Source organism: Hippichthys cyanospilos, chromosome 14, assembly GCF_059441005.1.
Source record: "Hippichthys cyanospilos isolate Australia breed blue-spotted pipefish chromosome 14, RoL_Hcya_1.0, whole genome shotgun sequence".
Classification (NCBI taxonomy): Eukaryota; Metazoa; Chordata; class Actinopteri; order Syngnathiformes; family Syngnathidae; genus Hippichthys; species Hippichthys cyanospilos.
The window spans coordinates 12,778,485-12,795,682 of NC_142382.1; the positions used below are offsets into that span (position 1 = coordinate 12,778,485).

At 39.3% G+C, this 17,198-nt stretch overlaps 3 protein-coding genes and 1 non-coding gene across 11 annotated transcripts in view; 1 reads left to right on the top strand and 3 right to left on the bottom strand.

Annotated features, from left to right (window-relative positions):
• Positions 1 to 1,914: 1,914 nt before the first annotated feature.
• On the bottom strand, positions 1,915 to 12,333 carry LOC148413043 (protein L-Myc-1b-like). Of its 7 annotated transcripts, none has more exons than XM_088432570.1 (3): positions 12,050 to 12,333; positions 5,287 to 5,816; positions 1,915 to 3,750 (listed from the first exon to the last, which is right to left on the bottom strand). In XM_088432570.1, exons 2-3 carry the CDS (start codon positions 5,807 to 5,809, stop codon positions 3,188 to 3,190), a joined length of 1,086 nt encoding a protein of 361 aa, XP_088288696.1. In that variant the 5' UTR covers positions 5,810 to 5,816; positions 12,050 to 12,333; the 3' UTR covers positions 1,915 to 3,187. The 7 variants fall into 7 exon arrangements, with proteins under 7 accessions (XP_088288696.1, XP_088288693.1, XP_088288690.1 ...); XM_088432567.1 differs by having other exon boundaries at positions 5,287 to 5,819; XM_088432564.1 differs by having other exon boundaries at positions 5,287 to 5,865; positions 12,050 to 12,332.
• trnai-aau (transfer RNA isoleucine (anticodon AAU)) lies at positions 11,407 to 11,480 on the bottom strand. The gene has a single exon. It is a non-coding gene; the product is annotated as a tRNA-Ile (tRNA).
• On the top strand, positions 11,847 to 15,132 carry LOC148413045 (zona pellucida sperm-binding protein 3). The gene is made up of 8 exons (XM_088432561.1): positions 11,847 to 12,238; positions 12,296 to 12,405; positions 13,273 to 13,379; positions 13,458 to 13,632; positions 13,711 to 13,828; positions 13,896 to 13,975; positions 14,055 to 14,143; positions 14,224 to 15,132. The coding sequence occupies exons 1-8, from the start codon at positions 11,864 to 11,866 to the stop codon at positions 14,790 to 14,792; spliced, it is 1,623 nt and encodes a 540-aa protein (XP_088288687.1). The 5' UTR covers positions 11,847 to 11,863; the 3' UTR covers positions 14,793 to 15,132.
• Positions 15,124 to 17,198, bottom strand: part of LOC148413046 (uncharacterized) — a 29,392-nt gene continuing 27,317 nt past the window's right edge. For both annotated transcript variants that reach the window (XM_088432560.1, XM_088432559.1), the window contains exon 8: positions 15,124 to 15,886. In XM_088432560.1, coding sequence (XP_088288686.1) covers positions 15,828 to 15,886 — 59 coding nt within the window. In that variant the 3' untranslated portion in view covers positions 15,124 to 15,827. The remainder of the gene's footprint in view (positions 15,887 to 17,198) is intronic.

The following is a 17,198-nucleotide window of genomic DNA, read 5'->3' on the forward strand; positions in this document are numbered from 1 at the left end:
AAAATATAGATTCAACCGCGACTTTTTTGGATCCCAATAAAGCACAAATCCATTACGCTGTCATTGTATCATACGGCACAAGGCTGTAGCTTTAGCCGCTAACTACTTGGTACGTTCAATTGCAGTTGGACATCTCAAACTCATTTTCATTTGCATTTTAATTAAATGTTAATACCTGCAAATAGCTAAACAATATGGTATTTCTATTAATCTAGCAAAGCCAACATATGTCAAGAAGAAACATTCAGGTTACTTTATTTTACTTAAATACCACAAATGGCCTGTCACATGTTTACAATACCTGATCATACCTACTCACCTACTTATGTTCGCGCCTGATATTTTCCATTCAAGTGGTTGTTATGTCAATGAATCAGAATAAATAATAGACTAGCAATTGTGGTCCACATGCTTTGTTTGTGGGAAAAGGCACATACAATCGACATTTTAAAATCTAATAAGCGTAAACAAAAAAAAAAAAAAATACAAACTTCTCCATGTGTCACTGTGTCTTGTAATGCAGACTGAAATAGATCATTACAATTATTTGGACATCTATAGATTGAACTGAAAATCATGTTGAATCAAAACGTGGGCCTATAATCAGACTCCAATTCAGTCGTGAGACAATCAAAGATTTATACACCTAGTAAAACTAGGCCTGTCAATGACAATATTTAAATTGAGTATATTATACGTTGCAGAGGTGGGCTGGATTAGCTGCACATGTGTTTATGTGCACTGTATACCAGCCAATGTTAGCTAGCCATAGCTGCTACATTTGTAGCTTTGAGTATTTACAGTAACACAAGTCGATTAATTATTTAAAATGAAAACTCAATGAAAAATCTAATAGAGGTGATAAACTTACTGAACTTGTGCAGCAGAAATGTCGCTTAAATCTGCACTGCTTCTGAATACTTTCAGCTGCCTTACTTCCCTCCACTCTGAAAGGCAAAATTTATGTTTATCTTTCTTTTGTCTCAGGATCTGTCCATTTTTTTCTTTCTTTGTTTTTCTAGTTTCTGTTCGCTGGCCGAAGGCTCAGTTGTTGACAAACAATGGATGAGCTTTGTTTTTTTTTTTGTTTTTTTCTGGAGTTGGCCAAAGGGAAAAAAATAATTGGGCACACCTTCTGTCTCTAATTGTTTATTTTTCCCCAGGCAGCTGTTCATTTCACTTGTTTCATGGATCTTTTTTTTTCTTTTAACTTTTCTTTGAGCTAACTGTACTTTGAAGAAAAACTGACAATTTTAACAAATATGACATGCTTTTTTAAAGTGCCTTAAATGAATATTAACATTCCTTAAATTAATTTCTCTGGCCATGTTTCCATTTAATTTTTCTAGTCTTTGTACAATTGTTTGCCATAGCCATCACCAGTAAAGTACTCTGTTTGAATATCTTTTCAAATTGATGATACAGCTGAAGTATGCCTGTGAATGATTTTTCATTTTTGATTAGGTAAATAGTAATTAGGAAAATGCAAGTCTCAGTGTGGCATCCGTTGAGAAGTGCCTTTTTACAACCTAATGCCTATAAATAGCATTGTGTTAGATGGAAGTAGAGGTCCACTCTCTTGGGATTCTAAAGATGCCAAAAGTGCATTTATGTATGTGTGCGCGTGTAACCTAGATGAAAGCACATTAGGTACTCAGTAGCCACTGCAGAGAGGAGGATACACAGCAGTATTGCGTATGCGCTCGTCAAGGGCAAATCTCAAGGACAAGCTGTCTAACCTTGTTTTTCCTTGCACCAGCTTGCCAATGTACAATAACACTCCACTTGACTGTAAGATATCAAACAGTTGCCGCGGTTTATTTGCTTCAAATGTAGATTGGCTTTGCTTTTACTATATGAAAAAAGTTTGACCAGTGTGTTTCATGCGGAAAAGAAAGACAAAACTGCTTCACGTTTGCTTGCAAAAAAAGATATATCAAAATTTAATGTTGCGGTTGAATGAGCATGCTTGAAAGTCAACCAAAATCAGGAGATGCATTGCGTTCACAAAGTGACGTGTGAGTATAAAGTACAGCAGTGCTTCTTATCAAACTTGTTTTTTGTTTTTTTTTTTTACTCCACATTTTCTTAAACAAAATAGAGGCTCCTGAATGCCAAACAGAAGAGTAAAGCTCAGCAACAAATGATGATTTTGTTTTGCTCCTCCAACCAGGAGTCATAAACTACTATTTACATAGAAATATGAACAGTAGGGCTGCACAATATGTCACAAAAAAAAAATTATAATCACAATAATGGCACTTACAATATGCGTATAACAAAAATGAAAGATGAATTAATACTTTCATATGAAAATTGCATGCTTTGATTTTGACCAGTAAAATTCACCCTTAAATTACCCAATAATGGGCATGGTTACTACCAAGAGGGACATTTTTAAGTTATTATTGATGATTAATCTGTTGTATTTTTTTAATTTAATTGATGACATCTTAGTCCCTTTATTATACAAAAACAGGACTGGTTCAACTTTCATCCATTCATTTTCTATACCCGTTTATCCCCACTAGGGTCGATGGCTTGCTGGCGTCAATCCCAGCTGTCTTTGGGCTATAGGCGGGGGACAACCAGAACTTGTTGCTAGCCAATCTGTTTCAAATCGACAGTGCAAAAAAAAATGATGCAGCACTGTACACAAAGACTTGGCCGATAGATGCAAAGTACGAGCTGCAGGTGATCAAGTTTTGTGATCAGCAATGAAAGACATTGATCGCTACAGGAAAATGTTAAAAATCAACTCATGTTATAGCGCCAATATTGTGAAGCCCTAATGAACAGGCGGACAGAAACTATACAAACTAGCTTACATGCTCGCACCATACATGGCACTCCATTCCACTACAAATGTGCAATGATGGAATGAAGTCATCACAGTTCAATTCCACACATATTCTGAAGGATGTATCACACCAGTTAACACACATCGAAGTCCCTCATCTCCCATCACAGCATACCAGGCTACTACAAACATTTTTTGCATTATCCTCACTGCATAACTGTGCAAAACAGGAAAGAAACCCCCACACACTGAGCTATGACAACCCCCCCGTCAATAACAGGGTCAGGGCAACGATTCCTCTTCAAAATCAAAGTATTCCAAACATAACTGGAGGGTATTAACATGAGGCATAATGTCATATAAAAATTGTGGCTTTGCAGATGGTTCCTATACCGGGCTTGAAAAACGCTTCAGCGCAGCTAATCTGCGCAGGAGATGCTGCTGTCGGGCTTTGAGGCGTTTGCGCTCCTGTAGCTGTCGCTTCTCCTCTGCGTTCAGCTCCTTGAGGTATTCCGTGGCGTGGGTCAGAATGGCAACCTTTGGAGTTTTGGCGGAATCAAGACCTGGGATGTGATCTCGGAGGGCTGAGAACCTGGACCTCAGGTCGTTCCTCCTCTTCCTCTCCAGGAAGTTGTGATTCTTTCTTCGGTCTGTGTCCTCCGCATCTGAGTTCACGGAGCTTCCGGAGGGGGAGGCGGGCCGACTGGATGTCGGGCACGTGCGTTTGCTTTGGAGGTCCTCCTCGTCATCATCTTCATCGTCGTCCTCATCGGGCTCTGTGTCGGGGGAGCGGGCGGCGTAGTTGTGCTGCTGCCGGTGAACCGAGGCGTGGAATCGTTTGGGGCAGGGGTCCGCTCGCACCGTCAGGGTCACCGGCCTGCGGACACTTGCGAGTCGGCACTGCTTGTGCTTGCTCTCCACTGTGACAACATCAATTTCTTCTTCATCATCTGCAAATTAGACACAGAAATAATTTTTCAAAAACCATATCTAAAAGGGACTCTTTCATTTGAATGTCACGCATTTGAAGCTATTTTTAACCCCTCTGCCATATGAAATCAGGGTGTGCCTTGAAAATGATCCAATCTGACTTCACCGGTGTGAAAATAAAATTGAATGCAAACAAATAATGTATTTATCTTCATCCCTCCATGCAGCTGACTTATAGTGACAGGCATAACAATTAAAGGAGAAGAGAAAAAAATTCTTTACAAGAAAAAGTGCCTCAACTAGTCTAAACATGGTATTCTGATTAATAATGTATTTGTGGAAATTTATTTGAGCACAAAACACCTGTTTTAACAATCTCGGGTGGTAGTCATTTTGCAATTGACTGAAATGACATCATAGTTGCTAAGGGAATGACCAAACCCTGAAAATTAGTCCTCAGCAACTATGCTATAATCAATATGGCCACAGCCACTGAGATTGATACAAATTTGATCCAGCAAACACAATATTAATCCAAATGCTAGTGGAAACATAAAAATATTATTGTAAAGAATGTTTTGCTCTCCCTTTCCCTTTAAAACAGGCGCGTCAAACTCATTTTTATCATGGGCCACATTGTAGTTATAGTTGCTGTCAATGGGCTGTTGCGACTGTGAAGTCAAATAAATTTTAAGTATGATGGTTACTCATTTACACATTTTGAAATCTGATGCTGCTAAAAACAGTTCAAAAGTGGCACTGGTAACAAAAAAAAGTGTAGAAATAGAAAACAACTTTTAAAATTAGTATTTTAGCCAGAAACCTTCAGTCATGATTAAAATTATGTGGCGCACCGTAATTGGCCCTTGAACCCTGAGTTTGACAACTGCCCTTTGAAAGTTCTTTAACAAAATGTCAGTAATTAAAAAACAAAACAAGAATTAGTTCAACTTTCAACATTAACACATCCAAATATCAGACCAAATTTTTAAATGTTAAACATTTGAGGGTAATTTAAAATAAATTGAAATGTATTTGGTAAACAGTATACAGTATATAGTTTTAGTGAAATTGTTTCCTGGTGTACCATGGATGTCAAACGTGTCTCCTGGCTCACGCAAGACTGAGAAAACCCTGCATTAGGAACAGCAGTATTCCAAATTAGGTGGCAAAAGGAAGTGCATTCCTCAGCCAAGCAAGCACATCACCATTTCCCCCCACGCAGCCTCGGGGCATTGGAGCAGAGAAGAATTCAAGCCTTTGTCATGGACCACGAGGAACATTCATCAGCAATTGTAATAAGGGGACCTGGTGGCAGTAGGCGTGCCCCAATTGGAGAGGTCTGCAAGTTTAGTGCTTTTACCGCTGAGTGGTACAAAGGCTCCATCCAGTTCTTATGACGTGTTCAGATTGGAGAGGGAGCGGATTTTAAAGAGCCTCGAGGCATGCGGTTTATTGGGAGCGCGAAGGCCACGCTCGGATTTGAACTCTCTCGATCGTTATGCAAGGTTTTCATGTTACGCATTGGAATTCCGGAGATCGGGCTGCGCCCTTACCGGAAGAGTCGCTACGGGACTCGGAACCAGACGACGCCGTCTTCCTGCAGCTACTTGGCGGGTAGGTGAGGACAGCCGCGGGGTCCACACAGTCCGTCGCCGCGGCGGGGAGGTGGGCGCTCAGCGAGACGCAGTGCGCTTTGCTCGGCCTCGGGGGGCTCTGCGGGCACGGGGGAGCTCCGGGAGGCTGAGGCGCAGGCGGATCCCCCTGTCTGCTGCCGTGGAGCGCCTTCTCCAGCTGCTTGCCGGCAGAGAAGCTACTCCACATGCAGTCCTGGATGATGATGGAGCTGAGGTTGCGGAAGAGCCCCTGACCCTCGCACTCGTCGTCCTGGCCCAAGACCACGGACAACCAGCTCCGTTTGCCGTCCCCGCTCTGCAGAGTCCGGATGGGCGACATGGGAGGGGTGGGCAGCAGCTCAAACTTTTTCCAAATGCCCTCGCTCGGTGCGGTTGAATTGTAGAAATCCTCTTCGGTGTCAAAGTCATCCAAAAAATAGTGCTGGTAACAGTCATACTCCATTGTGAGGCTGCTAATAAAAGAAAAAAAAATCCTCTTTAGGTTCAGTCCGTTTGCACCTGGAGGAAACATTGCAGTGAGTTAATCACTTACTTCCTACACGTTGAATAAGAAAAAACGGATCGCCGGCACACGAGCATATTACATCATTACAACACGCTCTCGAAATTGATTTCGGCAGTGGCTACATCTGAACGACTCGGCAAACTACTTTTAACTTCACCTCGACCAAAGTAAACGTTCACCAATAAAATGCCACAACTATTACTCACCGACTCGGCAAATTCGGGTCAATGACAAATCCTCCGGTACAATCCAGCAAACGCAACCCAGTGCGAATCGAGTCTTTTTCTTTTATTTCCTTTGTTGTTGTTATCGCAAAAATAGCCAACAAGTAGCCAGCTGCGTTTCCGCCCCGCGACGTGAATGGAAAGCCGCGCAGTGCGTTTTTCGCGCCAGTAGAAATCCTGTTATAACCGCGACAAAAGTGCAGGGCGGGGCCTAGAAAACGTCTGCAGCACAAGACCTCAGAGATCTCGGCAAAGCCTTTATATTTGCATAAAAGGCGGAGTCGGACATTGCACCCCGCCCTGTCTGCGTCGCTGCCTGGGTCACTGAGTAAAATAAAAATCGATTTGGGGGTTCTCCTTTCTATTGATTTGTGATCATTCACCTACTTTAAACTCTCTTTAGTTGAGCACGTCTTTTCCCCTCGAAAGGAGCCATTTTCATCCGCAAGAACAGATTTAATTTACTTAATACTAAAACTATTTCTCGGCCTATTGGAAGCACCAAAAATAATGAGTGTACTATGCATTTACGGAAAAAACGACTAACTCTGATCCTGAAAATGCAATCTGATTTATCTGGTCCTCTAGTGCAAAAACAACAACGTACAAAAATCATTTAGATTAATCAAAATAGTGTAAAATTTACAAACAGTAATAATAGGCATAAACAATGACAAAATCAAGATATTTAACTCATTCAACCCCAAAGACCTGTTTTAGTAGATAGTTTTTTTTTTTTTAAGATATCCCAGGTATCCTTTTTTTCATTTGTTTGGCTAAAAGAGTGTTTAAAATGGCTGGCATTAAATTAATTAAGTACTGAAGTAATCAATTACACTAGGTAAGTAATTAAGTGAACTAAGTAATTAAGTACTAATGTAAATACTTTAGTAGGTGATTAAACTTTAAAAACAGTTAGGTTAAAAATAACCCAATTATGTCCCCAATTATTTACAAAACTACCCCAAAAGTTGGGTCTAATTGATCTAAATAGTGAGTTAATCAGTTTTCAACCCATATTATGTTATTTTTGACCCAATAGTTTTAAGTGGAAGCACTGAAGTAATCAATTATTTTAGGTAATTAAATTTGAACGAAAATAATTACTTTAGGTAATTTTGTACTCAGATAATCATTTACTTTATCCCTTAAGCACTTAATTAAGCATTTGCTTTGGTCAATAAAATAATTGTTTTAATATCAATTACCTAAAGTAATGGATTACCTTACTACCCAAAAAAGAGCTATTGCTTTAATATGTATTTAATTTATTACCAGCCATTTTTACCATCTTTTAATGAAATACTCAAATAATTTTGGGAACAAAATATACAGGTAATAATAATAATAAATGAGTACCCTGGATTGAATGTCTGGACTCTTGAAAAAATTAATAATATGCGTTTGAGACTGAATGAGCTAAATATTTATGCAACTTAAGAGGTAATTGAACCGAGGTGTGCTAAAATAGTTTGAAGAGCAAATATAAAGTTCAATCATTAGGTCCTAAAACTATAACTTGTGTGCAAATGTGCAAAAGTGGGGTTAAGAAAATATACATAGTATTGGTACCATACTTTAATAAAAACATTACACAGATACTGTTGTTCAATAACGCACAAAAGTGGGCAAGTCCCTTTCAAATAAACAATAAATGAAACAAAAATTAAAATATTCTTCGCAACACCATAAAGTTTGCCTTAGAAATGTACGGTAGTGGTCTGTTTGGGGGGAGGCGAGATATTGATTTAACAATCGTTTTTATTCCCGTTGTTATAGTTCACTCATGTTCCTCATCATACTAAGATTTGTGTTGCATTAAAGATGCGCAATCACATGAAGAAATATTTCATATTGTGTTTGAGGTAGAATTTCTGGTTTTGTAATTTAGCTAATTACATTGTGCGAGTGTACCCAATATAGTAACCCGTCTGAGTAATCATGCCTCTAAATTTAATTGATATGCTCTAACATATAATAAAATGATTCACGTACATAATGATTTCACTTTTTGTCATGATTGCACTAACTGAATTTGTTTCATATTGGGATAAAAATATCAGCAGGGTTTTTGATAATCTGTTGAAATTAGTTTTGTTTACCTCATACAAGACATAGTTTTTGATTTGTCAAGCATTACAGCTGACAAGCTGTTGGCAGATATGCAAAGGGTGAAAAACGGTCGAAACCAGCTAACCACTATTGTATTGGTAAAACCAGATCTAATCATTTGTATGATAATGTGGCCATTTCATTTCCATTTTCAGCAGGTTGGGTAAAAGCACAGTGAAAAACGTGGTGAGCTTCTTTGAATATAACTCAAACAAATGAGGATGAGTACCTGGGGTTTCCCAGATGTGAAGCAAATCACCATGCACCACGTTTGGATCGAATTCTTGAGAAGTGAAAACTCTAATGAACTGCTTCCAGGCAGCAGAGACCAAGTGAAGATATCATTTTATTTTTGCAAGCAAAAGGCTAAGTTCACCAGTGTCTCGTGTCCAGACAAGTCCAGGTCAAACTTTTGTGCCACCTGAAGGGGGCTACACCTCGCCACAACAAGCGTATTGATTCGCTTGATGACATTTTCAGTCTTTGTAATCACGAATGAGAGTGGGCTGGACACAAGCCTCAGGATCATGTTCAAGCTGAGTGAATGACATCGATTAGTGATGGTCATCCGTCTTTGGCAAACAGCCTGAGGTCAATCACATGATGACGACACCACTCATAGCTGTGCGTTCAAACTGCAGCCTTAAAATAAGATTTCAGAAGCAGTGAACATCAACATTAAGCAGGTGATCTGGTCATGTAAAAACCAGTTAGGATAGTTCTTTTATGACTTCCCGTGAATGGTGCTATTACTTGTTGTTATTATTAAGGAAGTAAGAGGGCCAAGTTACATAAAGAGCACACATTGGAATAACTGTATTTTCCTGTAACCAGATCAACTACAGCACTTAATCCAAGCAATGGACTGCTGTCATTAAATGGATTAGAACATACACACCCATTTTCAAATGTCTGGCTTTTGTGCAGCAATAAATGAAAACAATGTAAATCCCTTTAAAACACTTTCCACTATCAGTATGATCAATAAAAAAATGCAATAAAATTTTTAGGTTTTGCACAATTCAAAATAAACAACTGAGAAAATGAAATGGGGCCTTTGTTAAGGTGGAAGATAGAAAATACGAAAAATAAAACCCTCAACTCTCCACTAGAAAGCAATCAAAGGTCACGAAAAGCCGACTAGAATGTTTGAACTTCATTTGGGGCGAAACTTAGGGACGTTAAATGGCAGCAAGTGTGGACTGACTTTCACTTAACATGAGTGTCAAAGTGATTGGTTAATTCTGAGAACAGCCACATTCCAATGAGACGATACGCACACTTGTGTAACCACATTATCTCAGTTGTTTAATTTTACTTCCGCTTTTGATTTTTTTGTTTGTTTGGTTTTCCACATTTGGATTGTGCAGGTTATCGGGTAACATTAATGGTTATTTTTTTAAAGTGACAAAAAACTTAAATGATGTATTTCAATGGTTTTAGTGGTGTAATCCTAATTGTAATGGGCAAATGTGTTTTAAAATTCAAACTCCAAGCCTGCTAGCTAGAATTTGAGTGGTGCCAAAAGGAACCACAACAAGAACATCTTTCTTTCAAATCTTTTTCTCTAGCAGGGACTGCTTAATAACACTAACAATGACCTACTCCCTTTGACACCCCACCCCCACCCACAATTTAACTTCAAGTGGCCACCATTGTCTTTTATTGTTATAGTAGCATATGTGTGAGGATGGTAAAGAAAGCAAAGAGGGGGGTGGGTTTCACCTCCGTTAAGCACTCATGTTAGTCACATAACCCATGGACTATTCCGTGGGGTATCACACAGTCACAGTGAGGGAATTTGGATTGTTGTATGAGCATGTTATATACAAGAGGAGCCCACCTCTTCCCCACGACCTCGGTGACACACACACACTAACCTTTGACCTAAACATCCCGTCTTTGAGCAGGTTTCAAAATGGGGCCAGTCAACCAAAAAACATGCGTACGATGTGAATTATTCACACACATTTTATTGGTCTCCCGAGAGTTAAGGAAAAACAACAACAACAAAAAAACACCACTCCGAAACGAATAGAAAAGAATAGAAATGGACCAGGCCGGGTGACAGCTTAACCTGCCAAAAATGACATGCTTACTTGGTTTTGAGTTGATATGATATGTCTTCCCATAATTCTCTATTATAGAGACAATAGCAGATGTAATTTGAATTTATTGTTACAATATAGTTTTTGTCTTTCTCTTTCTACTTTTTGGGGAGATCTTTGTGAATCCCATCAGTACCCAAAACTAACATTCTGCTAATTAAAAAAAGACAATATGTTACTAAAGTGAATATCAAGGCAAGAGCATTTTAGATGCTCCTTTTTGACTGAAAAAGCGTGAAAATGCCTTAGTGCTCAATGTATCCATGACTGCTTGTAGTAGCATGCCACTTAGTGGCTAAATTACGCAATGACATGCTTAATTACCAGCGAGAAACCTTTAAAATTGAAAAAATTTCTAAATATACTTTAAAAAAATTTGAATTTAGTAATAATAATAACAATAATGTTTTCTTTACTCTAGCTTTGTCATGGGAATATATGAAAGTATTGGAATGCATTACTTTAGTTGCTTTAAAAATGAAATTCGTCGTCTTTATTTGTTGTTGTTGTTTAATATTATTTTTATGGGTGGGCCAAATTACAGTTCGCGGCCCCAGATCAAAAACGGAGCATGCCTCACGTGTGCTGTGAAATAAAGTCGCTGCTATTACAAACTCTATTTTAACGTAGTGCATTTTTCACGTAGAAGTAAAAACAATGTGGTTGACCCTGTTTACTTAATATGGCTTGCAGTGACTCTTGAAAAAATTCAATTTACTTGCGTGTCTCTCATAACTCAACTCAGCTGTATAAACCTTGTAAAGGCAGTTTTTGGGACACAACTTTGCCTATCGTTGTGACTGTTGAGATTTTCTTATACACAACAGTACAAAAATATGCATTGACATTCCTTTCTTTCTACTATTTGTGCAGTTTTAAGAAATGACGATGTTCTCCATTTTGTTTTAGAATCTAAATCAAATGCATCATCGAGCATTATACAAATGTGGGAACTCACACTGCAACTTTAGATATAAAGATAGAGCCTTAAGTGAACATTCGTTTGTTTATGCCGAATACAGGTCATAGTCACGATTTGTTCGAGCCGGTTTAAAAACTAAACTCTTCAACAATCGAAAAAAAACGTAGATGGCCCGTACGGGGATCGAACCCGCGACCTTGGCGTTATTAGCACCACGCTCTAACCAACTGAGCTAACCGGCCATGAACACACAACACATGAATGGTTAATGTATGCATTAACGCTGTTGAAGACGCGCATCATGCACGTAGAAAATATTCGTCAACAAATTACTAGATTCAACTGTGTACTGCTGTAACATTCAGTGTGTCAGAACAATCCTGAGTTCTGAAATACAACGTCAGTGTTGCCCCGTGGTCGCTTAATTCAACCCGAAAAAAACATCCCATTCATCCCGAAAACATAGAAAATATATTTAACAATGTCCTCCAATATGATTTATATGAACCCATCAGTTCTAATTACTTGCAGCTGTGATCGTCCGAGGTTTTACTTGCACATTGGCGAGTAAAGACGGAACGCGACAATGACAACAAGACTTCTTTGCACTTCATTATTCGTTTTAATGCTTTTTGGCATCGGTTGCAACGAAACGGACACCAAAGTTTCAATCCCTGCCGCGAAGCGAAATAAATTACCCAAACAAGTCACCTCAATATCCAAACCTCGCACGATCCAAGTAGGCGAGCCATTTCGCGAGTTTTCTGACCGCGAACCAGAGGTAGAAAACACCCGGTTCGGCTTGACAAACCTTCCAGACGTCTCCGTGACATGTTCCGCCTTCGATTTGGTCGTCCGTGTCAAGCCGTCTTTCTACGGATTGGGCGCCGATGAATCGGAGCTTCATCTGGGCGGAAGCTGCAGAAGCAACGGTCTCCTAAGACCCTACGGAGACCTGCTCTTTGCCTATCCCCTGACGGCGTGTGGCTCCCGGCTAGAGGTATACATCTTTTTCTTTAGTGCTGAAATGACCACTTTTAACTGTGCACTCCGACAGTTGACTCGCGATTTCCTGGTCTACAAATTCACTCTTCATTATCAACCTTCAACCGATGGGGTTTCAATCAGAGTGCCTCTTGACGTCAACATTGAATGTCGTTATCAAAGGTATGTTGACAAAACTTTACCTGTAAAAAAGTGGAAGTACAGTATAATTGGTGTGTACGGGGCTAATAAATAAATAAACATCTAAATTAAGTCATATTTGTGACGCGTTTTCATAAAACCAGGCTTATGCCTCCAGAAAAAAAATGAAATATTGATATTACAATTCTACACTTACTCCCCTTTAACTCATGGATGTCTGTGGATTTTTCACAAGACTGGCCTTATTATCACTAAACTTGGGCTGACTGTGAAAGGTCATAACACTGTCAAATAAAAATGTACTTTCAATCCTCAAAATGTTAAGTGGCATTGGGAGGGGTGGCCCTCTATATGTACAAAAATGGTAAAAATGTGATAGTAGCTAAAGTAATTATGATGTACAGTATATTCATATTTGTAATAGGAATATATATTATTTCATAATTAAAGTGTATTTTGACTTGCATTATGAGAGTCCAGGCTAAGCCAATCATTAAAGTCTTTGAAAGGCTTGCAAATGTCATAGGTTGGCCGCGAGCGCAACCTGGTGGTTTTGAGGTGACAACAAAACCCGTTCGCAGGTTACCGTTGAATAGATTCATGCAAAAAATCGGGGGAAATGCACGATAAAATATTACGTTTTCAGTAAAAAAGAACATCTATTTCCAGTTTTGAATGGCACTAAATGAGTAAAGGCAGTTTTCGGACACAAATCTTATGGGCTAAATTTGACACTTGTAGGGTGTACCTCTTGACCTCCTGTTTGCAAGCACTTAGCAGGGATGACAGTGTGGCATATTGAAAGTCGTCATGTTTTGACAATCTTTGCAATATTTTATTTTGTTACGAGACTCTGAACCACATGTCACTCATGCTATATTTACCAAGGTACCTCCATGTGTACCAATTAGCTGTCAAACCCACTTGGACAACTTCCCTTGTGCATAAAACTCTGAGAGCCAATCCAAATAAGTTCCAAATTCATCTTATGGAAGGTATGTATACCTGCAGCATATGTATGCGGTTTTGTGCTTTATTTTCAGCGTCACAGTAAAACAGTGTGTCAAATTCAGATTCATGGAGCAACCCGGTCAAAAATCAAGTATTCCAGCTTGGTCAAAAGGTTAATGTCCAAGTCTCTGCTCCACATCTGCCTGCTGGAAGGAGACTGTACATCAACACCTGCTATGCTTCACCAGACAGAAACTCTTCAGCATCCCACAAGTACACAATAATTGGCAATTTGGGGTATGAATTGTATACAGGAGACAGCAGGTTATTCTCATTGGTGTTCCATTGGTGATGTCATCTTCATGCCATCCACAGTTGCTTGCTAGACAGCAAGCAAGATTCTGGAGGGACGTCTCAGTTCATCTCTCATGCGAACGGGACCCTGAGATTCTCATTCAAAGCCTTCCAGTTCCTTTTTGACCCAGACAGTGAGGTGAGAATCTGCGACCACGGTCCCTCAATCCTAGTCAAATGTGATTTAAGATCTTGTATGTGCTCAGATCAGCATTTACTGCAAAGTATTTACAACGTCAAAAGAGCCAGGTCCAGCACAGAAAGCATGCACTTACACAGAAGATAGGTGAGACCAAATTCTAAATGAATTGATTGTTAATTGTTCCCCAAGTGGTTGAGGCATAGTTTTGCGCATCTCTTGCTAGGTGGAAGGCCCTTTCAGGAGATGACTCAATTTGTAAGTGCTGTGATTCACTGTGTGTGAGCTCCAAGTCAAAGAGAACATACTCGGAAGGTGCAAAAACCCCGCCTCCACTTCAATTTTTTTTTTCTTGTGAATGTCTTTTAATCCATACGTTTGTCTTTTTTGCAAAGGTTTCGTAAGAAGTGGCTTGTTGGTTTCAGATCAGCCGCTACTTGCAGAGGAAGGCTTACTGCGTGTGAGAAGACTGAAGAATCCCCTACATGATGTGGCTAATTCTGGCATCTCATGGCAAAATGCAGAATTACTCAACAAAGATGACAAAGAAAAAGAACAAAGCAGGGAGGATTATGGAAAAAGAAATGTGATTCTAGAAGATAAAATAGGACTTAAAATTGAAGAGGTTGACCTTCAGAGGACAAAGTCCGCAGAGAGGGGATTTAAAGACTTCACAGACGGTAGATCAGGAGATGACACTGAGGAGGAGGATCAAGGAACAGATACCAAACAAGTTGACGGGGAAGATAATATAAAAAGGGAAGTTTTGCAAAAGTTGGCAAAGATGGAGCCCATTTTAGCACCACAAGTCACTGTGCAAAGTGATGTGCCAGGACTTGATATCAACAATAATGAAGGAAGTCATTTGAATGGGACTGAAGAGGCTACAAGGACGCAATCTTCTGACAGCCACAAAAATGTGATGGATGATCAAGAGCTCACTTGGTATTTTACATGGGCGTAATAGAACCGAATACAATCTTTACGCGGCCATCTCAATAAAACATGACATTTAAGGAATGCATTTTTTTTCCACATTTCTAATAGTTTCTAACAAGCAGACATTCCACAATGGGCAGCTTCAACACTTTTACACTATATACAGTAGCTACAAAACCTAGTTTGCAAATCATTGTATTCTAGTTTTGAATAAGCTTCCAACTTCATTGGATTCGCAGTTTGTATGCATTGTTACTCAACAATTAAGCATCAATTATTAAGCATCAATAACCAATTGCAATCACCAAATGTATCAAATAGTAAAGCAGAATCCTGACAGAAATAAAGACCATATATAGTGTGTCCATCAATCTTTATTTTTCACTTTTATAAATGATTTCATTAGTCTTTTAAAGTCTGGGGGAGGGGAGTTCAAAGCAGAGTTATCCCACTATTTGAGCCATAGCAGCAGCAGAAGTTGTGCTCGAAATAAGAAATTTCAGTATTACTTATGATTATTAACTGACCCTGAACTACATTAAGGGCCATCAACACAGAAAACCTGAAATTAAAGGATAACCTTGTGACTTGTTGAACGGAGAACATGTAATATGAGAACAAGTTATACATAAATTCTTGATTCAACGATTTTTAGAAATTCACACAACTGTGCAAGGAAGACTGGGGGACCCTCTTTGAAAAATAACTTATTTGTTTTCTTAAATGTTTTTGGAAACATCTTTGGTACATTACGGAACTCGGCGATATTAGCTATATTTACAGAAGAGCGCCCTTGAAGTCCCATGGTCAGAATTCTGATAAGCACTGATTCAGCAGGACTTAATATACGTATGTGGTACAATCATTATCAAACAGTCAAGGCCAGCATATTTCAATGTCTTGCACCAGTAAAGCTTAGAACACCACGTGGCGCGGAAAACGTACCATATCAATGAAACTGTGGAATGTGCACATAACCAACACCATTTGCACCAATGTGTTTTTTTTCATATTACAACATCTTAGCAGTAAAATCCATCTTGTCTTCAGTGTGGAAGGATCATGTTGCTCCCGCTTCGGCAATAGACACCTCTGCAACGTTTGGTTTCTCTGCTACATCTAAAGGTGGAGAACAGAAAAAAAGTTGTTTTGTAGAAGGAATGCTCAAAAGGGATCTTTTAATTTGGTCTAGGTGCTGCTTTGAGGGCCCTATTATTTTTTTTAAGGTTCAGGGGCACGTCTGGCGCAGTGTGCAGTCTAAATTTGCGGCTGGATGGAATTTGCTCTCTTGGTAATTTGCTAGACTTTGCGAATGGTAGAATTGGGAGTAACGTTTGCGCCCTCTCTGCGTCATGGTGAGATGGAACCAGCTGAGTCCCAGCCAATCCTGACATTATACCTAATTTGCATAAGTACCGGCACGAAATTCAAGATGCACACGTTTTTGCAAGCACAGTCTACTTTGAGAAAATTATCGGTGCATCGGGGCGCAGCAAAACTATGTGTGCTGTTACACCCAAACTGGCGCAACACTGCCCACATGGTAGACTAGACCAGTGGTACTCAAAATGGGGTCCAAATTACGGCCCTACATACTAATTATTTGTGGGTTTTTGCTATTCAAGGTAGAATTCTGTGCTCAACCCCACAGATAGCGAGGATTCTCTGTAATTCTCAGTATTTTCAAATGGAATTAGAATAGAATCAAGAGTCCATTTTTATTCCCCCCGTATAAACATTACTTAAGGTGTTAAGATAATCTAGGTGGAAGTAAAAATAAATGTAACATCTAATAAAGTGGTGCACTGAGAAAAGTGTTTCAACTATTTTGTCCAGCCGTATGTTTGTTTTCTTTATGTCCATGAAAGCCTGGCCTAACTAACCAGTGTTAACATAATTGCCCAGGTTTTGTCAGTTCTGCGCTATCATGCACTGAAACTAATGGGGAATTGTATTAGTATGCGCTCATTCTCGCTCGTTTGGCGCATGTTTCCAAAGTATGGTGTCTCTGTGATGCCGTAGTGTGTCACCTAACACCAGTAAACGGCAACTCAAAATAATCCGGTGGGAAAAAAGAACATATTTTTATTCTTATTCTTCATATTTTTAAACTTTATTCATCTGTCCACTAACATATTAGTCTCGTGATGTTCTCGCCAGATGAAAATGTACACTATTTGCGCCACAATTTAGTCTTTACAGGGCTATGGTGACAGTCATAGTCTAGTTTTCGTCATGGAAAAAAGGGGTCTGACGTCGTCATTTTGTTTGACAAAAACAACAGTGTAAGACATATTGCATCCCCTTACATCGTAGGTGCAGTATTCCAATTGAGGAAGAATCCAATCTCCTCGATTATCAATTGATAACACAGCGGTAATTTGAAGTACAAACTGATAAGGGAAAGAAAAAAAAAAAAAAAACTAGTAAT

Coding starts and splice junctions, on each gene's coding strand:
- LOC148413043 (XM_088432564.1), bottom strand. CDS start 12,071: ATGTCACGGAGACGTCTGGAAG. Junction 5,866..12,049: donor GTCACGGAGACGTCTGGAAG/GTTTGTCAAGCC, acceptor TGTTTCCTCCAG/GTGCAAACGGACTGAACCTA. Junction 3,751..5,286: donor GTCCCGTAGCGACTCTTCCG/GTAAGGGCGCAG, acceptor TCTAATTTGCAG/ATGATGAAGAAGAAATTGAT.
- LOC148413045 (XM_088432561.1), top strand. CDS start 11,864: ATGCTTTTTGGCATCGGTTGCAACGAAACGGACACCAAAGTTTCAATC. Junction 12,406..13,272: donor ATTGAATGTCGTTATCAAAG/GTATGTTGACAA, acceptor ATATTTACCAAG/GTACCTCCATGTGTACCAAT. Junction 13,380..13,457: donor CCAAATTCATCTTATGGAAG/GTATGTATACCT, acceptor TGTCAAATTCAG/ATTCATGGAGCAACCCGGTC.